Genomic DNA, 14,465 nt, shown 5'->3' with positions numbered 1-14,465 from the left:
ATATTTCATCCATTTATTGTGTATTTTTCAGAATCTGTTAACAATTTTTATTTTCTATTCAAATATTTCATCCATATATTGTTTATTTTTCAGAATCTGTTAACACTATTATATTTTCTATTCAAATATTTCATCTATGAAGATTGAATTAAAATGAAAGCTGAAAATTGACGATTGACGGCAAAAGAAAGATGGAAGATGATTAAAGCATAATATAACTGAACCCATGACCAGGAGAGAGAAGTTTGGTACGATGAAGTGGTTTATTGTATCATTACTTGTTATCTACAGTTCACAAGCACAGAGGAAAACAGTCTTATAGATTTTATACCACGTCATTCTAGTTTTTTTTAGTTTTTTTTGTCAATCGAAACCCATAAAATATTTAAAGTTTTACAACCTTGTAGTGGGACCAGATTTAATAAATAGCGAAACATATTCGTACCACGCGACTTAGTTGAACCACTTATTTCGTTTACCGGGTCAAGCTGAAGAGAAGTGGATTAACTTAATCTGCGTGGTTTAAGAAAGTTTTCCTATGTTAATGTCAATGTTACCAATTGGGTTTCCTCAAAAAAGTTCAGCAAATTTGGTCCTACCGTATGATCAGCTATATGTAATAAAATTTCGCTTTCCTTGTTATATTTGACACTTGTGACGTCGTGTATAATTGTTTAATTTCTCTGTTGCCACCTATTGTACTTGATAATCTATTTTGCTTTTAGGGCGCTTCGCGCCCATCTTCTATTTCAATTGTGAACATTTTCTTTTGTATACATTGTAAAACAAAAACAAACAAAAATTTCGACAAAGTTATAAAAAGAATTTGTGAATTTTTTAAATTTTTAAAAGACGAATTTAGTTTCTAGCAAATTTTTAAAAATTCAATCACACATAAGCCTTTCCTGTGCTCACGTGAGGTCCCACAAAAAGTTTGGACCCGATCGGTTCAGCCGTTTTGACGTTTCTTGGATACAAACAACGGACAGACAGACAGACAGACAGACAAACCGACAAGCAAAATATATATATATATAGATGAGCATAGAGGTTCATTATATAAACTTGAGTCGAGTTTAAATCCCAATTTAAATTCGTATAAAAAGAATGTGAAAAAGCTGGAATGGAGGGATAAACAATATTATTATATGACTGTTCACGAAGAATACGAGGAGAACATCAATCACATTCTTCTTCTTCTTCTTCTTCTTCTCCTTCTTCTCCTTCTTCTCCTTCTTCTCCTTCTTCTCCTTCTTTTAGGAAAATTACAGCCATTTTTGTGAACAATTTAGAAACAATATACATTTAAGAATTAAAGAACAAGTAATTTAAGTTTAAATAGTTTTATGCAATGGAATATGGAGACGACATTTAAGCAATTTTTGTGTGCATTTGATTTTGTCCTATAAAGTAGCTAGATTTACCGGCTGATTGAAAATAAATTTATTAATTGAACAGAGTCTTTGTACAATCCAAAATTTATGTGCATTTGATTACCCAAAATCATTGTTTGTGTTTAACAGTCGTCTTCCTTTTTCACATTTTATAATGGGTCCCACTGCATGACTCCAACGATATTTGTAATTAAAGCTAGAAGCAGTTTGTTTGTGAAATAGTTACGTAATTTACTGTTTTATATAAATATCCCATTGTCTTCTTGTATTGAATAATAGGGGAACATATGGCGGTTTTTCAACTTGAAATAATACAAATTATGATTAAACTTAAACTCTAATCGGAAAGAAAAAAGTGCATGATTTTTTACTTATGTGAACACCACTTTTTTATAAAGGCTGTAATCTTTTAGAGCGGACAGTGATGAAAATTTTGAAAGAATAATTCTAAATCTTTTTGATGTGTTTAGACAGTCACAACATGTGGAGAATTTTGAAGATTTGAAAAAATGTTCCAAGCTTGCAAAGCAATACTTAAAAAAGGAAGTAAACAATGCAGTGGAGAAAAGTGAAAATTCGATCTCAAGAACAGAATTCTGGAAAGAAGCTCTAAAAGAGCTCTCCAGGTTTAAAAAGAAAACACTTGAGCCCGCAAAATCATGGAAAAACAAATTGGCTGTCAAGACAGGATTGAAAGCTAACGCTATTGTTAAACGAGATGATTATGGACACAAGATGGAGTGCCACAATACGTTTGCCATCTTTCCCTTCCTAGGTAAATAAAAACACAAACTAAAATTCAATGTATTTTTTTTAACCTTTTTAGCAAAAAAAAGTGCTTTAGTTTTTAATTAATTTAATATTTTAGTTTTTATTCAATCGTTTACAACTGTGGTTGTAACTGTTATCAATAATAACAACAACAACAACAATAATAATAATAACAACAACAATAATAACAACAACAACAATAACAACAACAACAACATGAACGGGCGGAGGAGGAAAAGGTCTACCGAGTTTGGATGGGAGGACGCACAATCCAACCCAAGAATAATGAGCGGCAAAAAACAAGGTTGGCATTTTTTATTTGACATTTTTAATATAATAACATTATTTAACTCTAGAAATTCTATCGACAGCCCCCGGTGCATATTCCTCGGCGATCAAATCTCCATATCAGCAGTCGCATTCCAGCCACGTGTCTGGTCAAAATTTCCCGCCAAAAACACAGACTCAAAAATTCTTTCAGCAGTATGTTGCACAAGGTTCACCACCGGTACATTCAACCAATAGGGGTCAGGACTTTCAAAGGTTTTTACATACTGGAGTTCCACGGACAGAAAGAATTGATATTGAGGATGAATTTAATCCGTCTGGGCACCTGGACTTTCAACCCCAGTTCCAGAGCATTCCATCCTTTTCCAAACCTATAGTATTCAGGTACAGCGAATTCAAATTAATCATGAATACATAGAATATTTCATTTTTTAAATAAAGATCTAAAACACCAACTTTTGGATTTCGAAATAAAACTCAACTTTAAAATAAACATATATAGAATAGAAATAAATAGAATTTTAGTAAGAAAAACTGGGAACTGAAAACTTAACCAAAAAAAATTATTTTCAAACTCTTATTTCAGTGCAACCTGATGTTGTAAAATTTTGAATTCTACAAGATAAAATAGTCAAATCTTGAAATATGAATGATATTGGGTTGCAAAACTATAATAAGGATTAGAAAAGAGTTTTGTTTCTTTCGTCTTCTCCGTTTTCATCCTTAATTCAATTAAGAGGTTCAAAATAAAACAAATTATCTCAGGGACAAATTAACAAACCCTCTTGAATATGAGGAGAGAAAAGAAGACTGGGTTGGGAAACTAAATGTTAGGTAAAAATTAAATTTTAAAGGGTTTTGTTAGTTCTCAATTGTTTATTGAACGAATTGTGAACTTTGAATAAATAAATATGGTTTATTCATTTTGTGCGAGTATACTACCTTTAGAAAAAAAATGTATTGAAAAGTGTTTTGCAACATTTTAATTTAAATTTTGTCAAAAATCAAGTTCTAGAAAATGCTAAAATACAAGAAAAAAAAACTTTTTTATCACAGATTTTTGTTAAAAAAACAAAACAGATTAATTTGTATTTTAAATTGTGATTTTCACAGTAAAAAGTTCACATTGCACGCACTACTCAAATATCAGGTTTTGGGGCAAATCAAAATGTACAAAATTTTTATTGATATTTATTTCTTAACATGACTTATTATGCAATGACAAAATCTTTGTACATTTTGATAGATCCCAAAAATCTAATCTTATCAATGCTGAACTCATTATAGTCACAGTGAACAAATTATTAAGAGTTTAAAGCTTACTTGAATATCAAGGTTTCCTGGGACAACAACAGCACAAGCTGACCCTTCCAGCCAGTCATTGACAGCTGACCTGTCCAAACCAAACCTCTGGCCCGGACTGACCTCTATAAACTCCAAACCTATTCTTCAACCTCTAGGTGCACATGGGAACCTGGTCCCTGCCCCCAGTCTTAATATTGAAGAAATAGAAAGCCCAGCAAATTCAGGAAATTTTGCATATTTAATTTATTAAAAAACTGATTTTTCGCAACCGCCGACTTTTGATATTTCACCCTGTGATTTTGCTAGATCATTTTTTTAAAGTTTGAAATATCAAGGATTCATCATCAGTTTGCAAAGATATGGGGCCTTGTTAACCTTTTCAATAATCAAACATTATAATACTAACAAACAGTACAGTAATGTCGTCTTTTTTCAAGATCAGAAGTGGTGTTAAGGATTTTGTATTTATAACTGTTATACATATTCTCAAAAATGTCCATGCCGATTACCAGAACTATATCAGTTATAATTAACATGTATTTAGCAGAAGTTCCACATCTCTGAAAAGTTTGTTTCTAAAGATATTTATGTAAGATAAAATTTAGATGTATCTTCACTGTATAAAAATAATCCAGACTGGTACATTTTCAAACCTGTCACTACTCCGACCAATGAGAAGACGAGTTTGCCTCCTGTACTAATTCCAACCAATCATGAGGCGGTTAAAATATTAGATAGAGAACCACTTCAACCAGAAGCTGATATTACTGAAACAGTAGAAACAGATACAACTGCTGCTGAAAGATTAGCAGAAGAAGCCGTTAACTCGGAAGGATTAGTCGAAAGTGTTAGAATAAATCTAGCAGAACTAGAGGAGTATGGTTTCAGGTCAGTTTTTTTCAATTTACATATTTTTATTTTATTGCCCAATTTGGTATAAAATAGATTACCTAGGTAGCTCGATAGCTTTGCATATTAGTACCTAATTAAATTCTAAGTAGCTGTATCCTAAGCTGAGATTTTAAAAGCTTTAACCCTTTTAAACCCTGGCTTTAGCGCCAAAATATAAACTTTTGATTACATTTATTCTTTAAACTTCAGAAGATCTACAGAGACAACAACAGATAACTCTGTTCCTACCACTACATCATTCTTTAGAGATATGGAAGAAGAAAGACTTATACTGTTCCAAGCCAAACTTGATTCGGGATTCAAACCAAATAATTTTACAAAAACTTTGTCTTTTCTTCAAAGCTGCACAATTCTTAAAATACATTATTTTCTTAAAAATTATTTTTGGTTTGATAAACTAGATGATTCAGAATGAAAAGAAAGCAGAAAATCTGTTTGAAAGAGTTCAGGAAGACAGGTTTGACAGTACAGATCTTTTTGGGACCAGTTTTGATAATGTGGATCGTAGAACTGAATATGGCTCTGAAAATATCTTTTATAATGTTGAAACAGATAATCTTACATCCGGAACAAGTGGAGATGTTCCTGATGATGGAAGTGTATATAATTCTAAAGCTGTTTCTGATAATTCAAGTGAAACGGATTCTGAAAGTATTCCTGAAGATTCAAGTGAAACTGATTCTAAAACTGTTGCTGATGAAGCAAGTGATGAAACTTTTCATGATCATATAAGTGATCTTGAGTCTGAAATTATTTTTAATGATGAAAGTGAGCATGAGTCTAAAACTACTTCTGATGATGAAAATGTTGATTCTGAAGTACAGGCTCATAATGCTGATTTTCCCTTTGGTGACTTAACTGTACAAGCAAATGGAGAAAATGATGTAGTACAAAGTTTAGATGATACTCCTGAAAGCAAGGACGACTCAATCAATGTGAACTTTGTTGATGATGGTGTTAATAAAGACGTAAATGAATTTGAAGAAGAACTTATGGATGATGATGTGATTGACAGCCTGTCTTATCAAATTTCTATAATAGGTAATATTCAGTTTCAACATCTCAATAAATCAAACAACCAATACATTAATCAAAAGCAGGACGGTTATCCCCTGTGATCAGGAAATTAATCAATCACTTTTTTATATTCTATTGCTTAAGCTCAACCAACTGTATAAACAAAACCAACAATTTAAATAAAAACATTTGAATAGTATGGTATGATTGTTTTAAAAACAGTTAAATGTAAAAAAAATTCCAAATAATATATTTTTGAATAAAAGTCCGATAAATATTGAAGGACGTCGTTTATCTCCGCAGCATTTATATATTTGTTCTAATTTAGTCTAATAACTCAGTTTCATATTGAAAATAACCATGAAATAACGTAAAGACCATAGACAACGAGTTTAGAAGTTGATAACATAAAAATATCTTTAAAAAATATTTGAATAACATTCAAAACATTGATGAAACCTAATTCAAGTTTCTCTTCTTTGTAAGAAGAAAAAAATGGCATGTCCGATAAAGAAAGGTACCATTTATCCCCAATCTGAGTAACAATGAGGAAGATATCATCGTTTTTCTCTCTTGTTTTATTCTCACAATTACCTTCATTGTCTCTGTAGCATAATGCCACCAGTTACTTTTAAAAACAACCCAAACCGGTAAATGATAAAGGAATTGAGTTTTTGCCACAAACTCAAATCTTCTAATCCCAATATCTTTGCAGCTGATGGTGCAAAGCTTTGATATTTCAAACTTTGATTATTTTATCTATAAGTATTAATAGTTTGAAATATCTAAGGTCTTCGACATTGGGTTACAAAGATATAGAGATTAGAAAATTGGAGTTTGTGGCAAAAATTCAATTCCTTTTCGGATTTAAAAATAAGGATAACTCATTTACCCTTTATCAGAAAAGTGTTTAATGGGTTTGAAATCACGAGCTTTTGAAATACACAATTTCTTTTATCTTTTTGATAATATGTAAATGATAAATGACAACAATTTGCAATTCAAAATTAGGGGATAATGATGGACCAAACCTCTATAGAGTAAATAAAGTAAATGTTAGTTCCACATTTTATTAAAAATATATTTCGGCCTGGTTTGACCCTCGTCAGTTCTAAAGATATGATAACCATCAAAATCGATAATGAAAATTTTTTTTTAAAAACCACAAGAATTGTTTGCAATTTGTTGTTAAAATTCTCTTGAAGGTTTAAAGTCTTAACTTAATTATTTATTTTTCAGACGAACCATCTCGCAAAATAATAATCTCTCCAAATCATATTTCAAATGATCACCGATCAGCTGATCATAAAATAGAGATTAATGATCGAAGCATTGATCTGATAGCTCCAGTTGAAAACAGTGAAGATGTAAACCATGATCAAGATTATTCTGAGATTAAAGAGATTGATGAAACTAGTCCTGAGATTAAAACTGGGATTGTAGAGACTATAGTTCCGATCCCGGAAGATGAGGAACTAAAAGGTTAAAATTAAAATATCTTAATATATTGGATTGTTGAGTTCTTTAAACAAAAATGAGAAAATCAGTAGAAGAACATGGATCTATTTTGATTTTTAAAATTTTAAATCTTTTATTTTTTTATTAGTTTGAAAGTTTCTGAAACAGCTTTAACTCTGGCTCACTTTCTTTTAAACTGATGAATCCCTTTCTTTGTTTAGAACTTGAATCATATTTCCTGCTTCTTAACTCTGCTGTTGACCAGCTTACTGAAGTTAAAAATCAAAATCCTGAATATTCAGAAATGGATCCTGATACTAGTTTTCACGAGGAAACAAATCCAAATGAAGGGGAACCTTCTGCCAATATTAGCGTTGAAATCTCCAAATCTGGTGATGTTTCACAATCCATTTTTCAAGATGAAACAAATCTTAGAAATTCACAAGTAAACAAAGATTTCTACGAGATATATAATGATGATATTACTGAGAATGATGAAGGTAAAGAAAATCAAAATACTTCTGAAGATCAAGGGAGTTTAGAAAGATTTCTATTAAATTACAGAGACAATAATAGTTTTGAAAATAATAAAAGTTTTGAAAAAGTAGAAAGTGATGTTGAAGGAAAGAATATTGATGAAGGGCTTGAAGAGGAGAAAAAAATTAATGAATTTGAACAGAAGGAATATCATAGCAAAGGAGTACTTGAACAGGAGAGAGCTGAAGGCACTGGTGGATTTGAACAGAAGGAATATCATAGCAAAGGAGTATTTGAACAGGAGAGAGCTGAAGGCACTGGTGGATTTGAACAGAAGGAATATAAAAGCAAAGGAGTATTTGAACAGGAGAAAGCTGAAGGCACTGGTGGATTTGAACAGAAGGAATATGTAAGCAAAGGAGTATTTGAACAGGAGAAAGCTGAAAGCAATGTAGGATTTGAACAGAAGGAATATAAAAGCAAAGAAGTATTTGAACAGGAGAAAGCTGAAGGCAATGGAGGATTTGAACAGAAGGAATATAAAAGCAAAGGAGTATTTGAACAGGAGAAAGCTGAAAGCAATGTAGGATTCGAACAGAAGGAATATCAAAGCAAAGAAGTATTTGAACAGGAGAAAGCTGAAGGCAATTTAGTATTTGAAAAGGAAAAAATAATTGAAAATTTTGAACAAGGGGAAAGAAATATAAGTTCTGAATATTTTGTTTCTAAACAAGAAGAAAATATTGAACAATTGGAGCAGGAGGAATTCATTAGTGATGATTTTGAACAGAGTTCTGAAAGTTTTCTAGAGAATTCAACAGATGCATTTGAAAATATCCTTCCAAGCTTAGAAATTCAAGAAAATTTTGTTAGTAATAGCTCTCTTCTAACAGAAAAACAAAATAGCTCATTTGATGCAGATAACCAAAGTGGCTCCCTGATGACAGATAAACAAAATGACTCCTTCTTAGTAAACAAACAAAATGGCTCACTTCTGACAGATAATCAAAATGGTTCCTTCCTGACAGAGAAACAAAATGGCTCCCTCATGGCAGAAAAACAAAATGGCTCCCTCCTGGCAGAAAAACAAAATGGCTCCCTCATGGCAGATGAAGAAATCAGCGGGTCCCATGATGAGGAAAGGTTAAAGAGAAAGGTCGACCTTTCAAATCATCTGCTTAATCTTCAATATTCAAATAAACACATTGAACCTTTGTTCAGAAATAGAAAGTAAGAAATTGTTATTATTATTATTATTATTATTGTTATTATTATTATTATTATTATTACTATTATTATTATTATTATTATTATTATTATTATTATTATTATTATTATTATTATTATTATTAACTAGAAGTTCAAGAGAACCTAAACAAGAGTCAGAACATGAGCCAGCCATGAATTCAGGTAGAAAATCTCTTGTTTATGTATTCAGTCAAAATATTAAGTTAGATTTTTTCAGATTTTAGTATTCAGGCTCTACCTCTACACTCCTCATCTACACTCCATACATTAGGTACAATTAACATTTTGGCAATTTGTTTGGTTCAGCCGTAGAAGACTTTATTGACAACTGACAAATCAAAAGCAGGATGATTTAAAATAGATAAACTTTTAAAGTTAAAAATACGTTTTCCAGAATCCATTTTAAATTTAAGATGATAAAATTTTTTTTATTAATCACATATTATATAGGTCTATAAAACCACAATGCTTGAAAGAAATGCATAACATTTTAAGAATTGTTTCTATAGCACCTGATCTTAATTTTATGTATAACAATATTCAATTAAAAACAGAAAAAAACATACTCTCATCTTTTTCAATAATTCTGAAATTCTTTTACTACCCACATATGTTCATTGTTTATTTTGTAATATATTAAAAGATTTGAAAAAAATCTTGTATTTGCAAGATAAAAATGTCTGAAAAAATTTATGAAAATCACATAAATTCAGCCTGCTTAGAAAAAGTCTCATCAATGTTTAAGACAGGATCGTCTTTGAAGTGTCGCAACGCCTTGGACTTTGATTTTACCGCTCTGACTCACTTATGCTTTTCTGTAGCCCTTTACATGTACACTCTAGTAATATAAGGCACTTGTTGTTCGCTTTGGTTTACAAGAAGTAATTGGCAAAATTATTTCTTAGTAAATTCTAATCCCTATATGCTTGCAGCTTAATTGTGAACACCCGTCATATTTTAAACTGATGTTACAATATCATCTACAGCTAAATTTATAGTTTAAAATATGAAAGGTCTACAACATCAGGTTGCAAAGATATAAAGATTAGAAAATAAGAGTTTGAGGCGAGAGTGTTAAATTTCATTGTATTAGTACATTATATATTATTTTATATTTTCATAGTATTAGGAACTCGTATTTGCTGGGATAAAGTTATTTGTATTGTGTCTGTAGATGCGGAATAATGATTCTCTCAAAATTAAATTAATGATAATATTTTTTTGTCTAAGAATAGTTTTGTTTAAACGTATATTGAACTAATCACTAAGAATATTCTGCGTAAAACATCATTACACAATTTTACATGTTTTATTTACGCAATTATTTGCAATTATGCACGGTGCTTGGACACAGTTAATGAGTGAATATACATTGCAACAATCCCACAGAACAGGTCTTATAGAACCAGCACCGACGCGGACCGCCCTGCTCCAAAGGGATTTAATAATCATACAGCTGCACATAGGTGTATATTTCTGAGTAATCAATCAATCGACCTGTATAAACTGGGGTCATTGTATATATGTTGTGCAAATTATTGTCTGCACAAAAACTGTCCACAGTGGGTCTGCACTCTGCAGTGGTTCCGGGGAGGGAGCTTGGTCGAACTTAGTCTTAGTAATTACAGAAGACAAATTTTTTCTTTCGCCCATTGTGCATTTTTGTGGCATTGATTCAGACGACACGTTCCGGCTTGACACTATGGTTTCAGTAGAAGTAAATATTTCCATAACTCTTATTGGATAATGAGATAGCTAGAAAGATATATGATACCGCAATACTATTTCTATTGGTTCAGAATAGACAACAAACACATGACTGAACCCTGATTGGATCAGGCGCTAATGAACTCGGCATACAGGAGTGTTGTCACAACACTGCTGTCAGACGGTACTTGTCAGTGATAATGGTTCTATATATACTACAAGTTATGTGCACATTCCTCGTGATTGTGCAAAAGTAATTTGCGCGTCTTCAAGGTTTATTAAAGGGACTGAAGACGTAGTTTCAAGAGATTTTTCATCTCTGGAATGATAATTCCGATTCACAACGGTACCCTGAAAGTTGTCTTTGATCAAGAGTATATGAGATATCAATTAACTTCTCTGTAAGACTCGATTATTTCAATTGTATAAACAGACTGCCCCTTTCTGCTTCAGAAACAATATAGAGAAAATAGCCAGAATAGACCACTATTTAGCCTGAAAAACGACGATATTCTCAATACATTTGATCAGATAAGGACAAAGGCATAAAGGGCGAAGGATGAAAACTCATTGTGTGTATACCTTGTTCTTCCATGGTTGTTTAAATTACCATACAACTGCAATGTGTGAACTCAACTCAGAATAAATATTATCCTATTTTTTTTTTAACAAACATCTCGCAAACAAAGTGTTTACCAATTACAAGCGTGTCTGTAGATAATTAAGACTCTTATCCCACGGACACCTCACTCTTCAATTGGACATTCACTTAAATTACGCATACAGTCCCTTTAAATGGATGGTTCTCTTTAAATAAGCGGTGAATTATCAAACCGTAATCTATATAATAAAACAAAGACATTCGTTTACATGTTCCCTAGAGCCGGCCAAACGGCTGGATCAAATGGGCTGAAATTTTTTGTGGACACTCATGGGTAGCCTGGGGGTGACTAGGCTGAAACTCGAATATTTTTTTCAAAATGTTTATTTAATTTAAATTTAATTTTCATTCCACGTGCAACGCCGGGCACTTGAGCTAGTTTATCATATTTGTTTAGGAAGGACTACTGAATATGGAGAGGGGTTCACTTCTCAGAATTATGATTCAGCCGAAGATAAAAATAAATTAGAAAATCCAAGAGATGATAACTTTGAAGTTATCAACATAGACGACAACGAAGGACTGTTTACTGAAATCACGAATAAATCTGAAGGTCTATTATTCATTAAAAGGCATATTTTTTAAATTTACAATTCTTAACAGTTTAGTGAATAGATTTTTTTTATTCCAGATTCTCCAGAACAGACCCAGATGGATTTAAGCACATTTTTTGAAGATCTTTCTAACAGTGAAAATAAGGTAAATTTCGGATAGAATTTAATAAAATAATAAGAGATAAACATGCAAGTAAAAAATGTGCATAATCATATTCGATTGATAATTTACTTAATACAAGCTAAAGTGTCCGTGGATTTTTTTTATTTTGAAATAAAAACAATTCGATTTAAAAAAAGAGATTTTGATTTTTGAAGAAAAAAAATCTTGACATTTTAGCCCATTCGGTCCATCCGTTTGGCCAGCTATAGCTAACATATATACAAACAAATATATATGAACAAAGAGAATTATTATATAGATTGAATTTTTAAATATTGCAGGAAGAGGTTTACCTTGGCTCCTTTACCTCAGAAGAAGAAAAAGAGGAAAATGTTAAAACCGGTTTTCCGACTTTCTCGGAATCATCGCAGATTTTATCTGATGAGGGTTCAACGGAATCTCCGGAAGTTTTATCCGAATCTACGTATTTTTCTACCGAGTTTCCTGAAGTGTTTACTGGGGTTCCGGATTTTTTTACAGAAGCCCCAGATTTTTGGGCTGAAACTACGGAAGTTTCAACGGAATCTCCAGAGATATCTACGGAATCTCTGGCAGAAATGATAACACAAATGATAAGCACGGAATCTCCCGAAGTAGTTATGGAGGATGAAAAAGTTGAGAACGGAGAAATTTTCACAACTATTTCTGATCTAGGTAAGTTAATATTCAGAAGATTAAAAAATTGGCATTTTGTATTAAAATTTCAAAATACAATTTTTTATATTTTAAATTTTCTTTTTTAGTTGAAGATACCACTGCATATACAATAGAAAATTTACCACAAAAACCAAGGTATTTTCTTCGGCCATCTGTATTTTTCTCTTTTTTATTTAGTTAATTTTTAAATTTTGGTTGAAGCACTTTTAACTATATCAACCACGAGAAAAGGCTTAAAAAGTATTCCACTTGCAAATATTTAATTTGATCCAGACAAATGTGCGTAGGATGTTTTTTAAATTCAATTTGTGCATTTCTGTTGATGAATTCTCGACATTTTCTATTCCTTTTGTTTTTAGAAAGAGTTTACAGTTTTATAATTGTAAAAATCTGAAACTGAAAAAAATTTCACAAAAATTCGCAAAAATAAAATGAAAATAATTCCACTCCTCCCCTCTTCCATGAGAGTTCTAATTTTACGAGGACCCCTGAGTAAAATATAACTTTGGAAAAAAATGATTTACCTCTTTAATTTTTCCTAAATTTAATTCGAGGAAACGACAATTTTTTGAGCATAGCATATTCCAAAACAACATCTACTTAAACTTGTTAGAATCTATTTTCTGACTCAGATAAAAGAAAATTCCAAGTTTAAATCATATCCATTTAAAAGTTTCACGGTGGAAATAGAGTTTCAACGCTTAAACAAAAGCTTAGCTCTTGGGATTTATAAAATGAATCCGGAATACAGATTTTAGCAAGGGAACCACTAACAGATTAAAACAAGGGCCAAGGAAGGAAAAAAGGATACAGATCCATACAAGGGTCAAGGGACCCGGATACAGAATTAAGGAAGGAAAAGGATTCAGATCAATACAAGGGTAAAGGGACCCGGATACAGGATTAAGGAAGGAAAAAAGATACAGATTAATACAAGGGTAAAGGGACCCGGATACAGATTTTAACTAGGGAACCACTTAGAGATTTAAACTAGGGTGAAGGAACCCTGATGCAGGATTAAGCATGGATATTGGATATAGATGATAGACCCATAAAAAACCAAGGGATCCGGATACATGATTAAGGAAGGAAAACAGATTCAGATCAATACAAGGGTAAAGGGACCCGGATACAAGATTAAGGAAGGAAAAAGGATATAGATCCATACAAGGTTCAAGGGACCCGGATACAAGATTAAGAAAGAGAAAAGGATACAGATTAATTCAAGGGTAAAGGGACCCGGATACAGATTGAAGGAAGGGAACTGGATACAGTTCAATACAAGGGCAAAGGGACCCGGATACCGAAATTAAGGAAAGGAAAAGGATACAGATCAATACAAGGGCAAAGGGACCCGGATGCAGGATTAAGGAAGGGAACTGGATACAGATTAATGCATGGGTAAAGGGACCCGGATACAGAATTAAGGAAAGGAAAAGGATACAGATCAATACAAGGGCAAAAAGACCCGGATGCAGAAGTAAGGAAGGGAACTGGATACAGTTCAATACAAGGGTAAAGGAACAGGATTAAGAAATACAGATTTATGCAAGGTTTAGTTTGAACCAGAGTAAAGATAAAACTATGAACCCGGATATAATAAATATTTATTTTTTAGATTACCTGGAAAATATCCCGGAAGTAAAAGTACAACAACAAAACCAACCAGGTTACTCTAAATTCTATATACCCCTTTATAATGCTTTTAGTTTGATCAAAATTTGAGAGGAGGGGGGGGGGAATATTTATAAATAATCAATCCCTTCCCCCCCCCCCCCACACACAGAAACTTATTAGGGGTGGTCGACGTCTGTAATTTCCAGGGCCCCTTCCCTTAAACAGAAACATCCCAT

General features: G+C 32.2%; 1 protein-coding gene across 1 annotated transcript; it reads left to right on the top strand.

Annotated features, from left to right (window-relative positions):
• Positions 1-1,735: 1,735 nt before the first annotated feature.
• Positions 1,736-14,298, top strand: LOC111707978 (probable WRKY transcription factor protein 1). Its single transcript, XM_023481177.1, has 17 exons — positions 1,736-2,169; positions 2,263-2,469; positions 2,522-2,837; positions 3,219-3,287; positions 3,789-3,982; positions 4,364-4,646; positions 4,860-4,965; positions 5,072-5,711; positions 6,927-7,169; positions 7,367-8,852; positions 8,980-9,032; positions 9,088-9,141; positions 11,636-11,791; positions 11,870-11,937; positions 12,237-12,609; positions 12,699-12,747; positions 14,231-14,298. The coding sequence occupies exons 1-17, from the start codon at positions 2,130-2,132 to the stop codon at positions 14,289-14,291; spliced, it is 4,398 nt and encodes a 1,465-aa protein (XP_023336945.1). The 5' UTR covers positions 1,736-2,129; the 3' UTR covers positions 14,292-14,298.
• Positions 14,299-14,465: the final 167 nt, after the last annotated feature.

The sequence above is a fragment of the Eurytemora carolleeae genome, unplaced genomic scaffold (assembly GCF_000591075.1).
Source record: "Eurytemora carolleeae unplaced genomic scaffold, Eaff_2.0 scaffold848, whole genome shotgun sequence".
Classification (NCBI taxonomy): domain Eukaryota; kingdom Metazoa; phylum Arthropoda; class Copepoda; order Calanoida; family Temoridae; genus Eurytemora; species Eurytemora carolleeae.
The sequence above is the reverse complement of the archived record's forward strand: the minus strand, read 5'-3'. Positions and strand labels throughout refer to the sequence as shown.

Coding starts and splice junctions, on each gene's coding strand:
- LOC111707978 (XM_023481177.1), top strand. CDS start 2,130: ATGGAGTGCCACAATACGTTTGCCATCTTTCCCTTCCTAG. Junction 4,966..5,071: donor TCCAAGCCAAACTTGATTCG/GGATTCAAACCA, acceptor TTGATAAACTAG/ATGATTCAGAATGAAAAGAA. Junction 12,610..12,698: donor CACAACTATTTCTGATCTAG/GTAAGTTAATAT, acceptor TTTCTTTTTTAG/TTGAAGATACCACTGCATAT.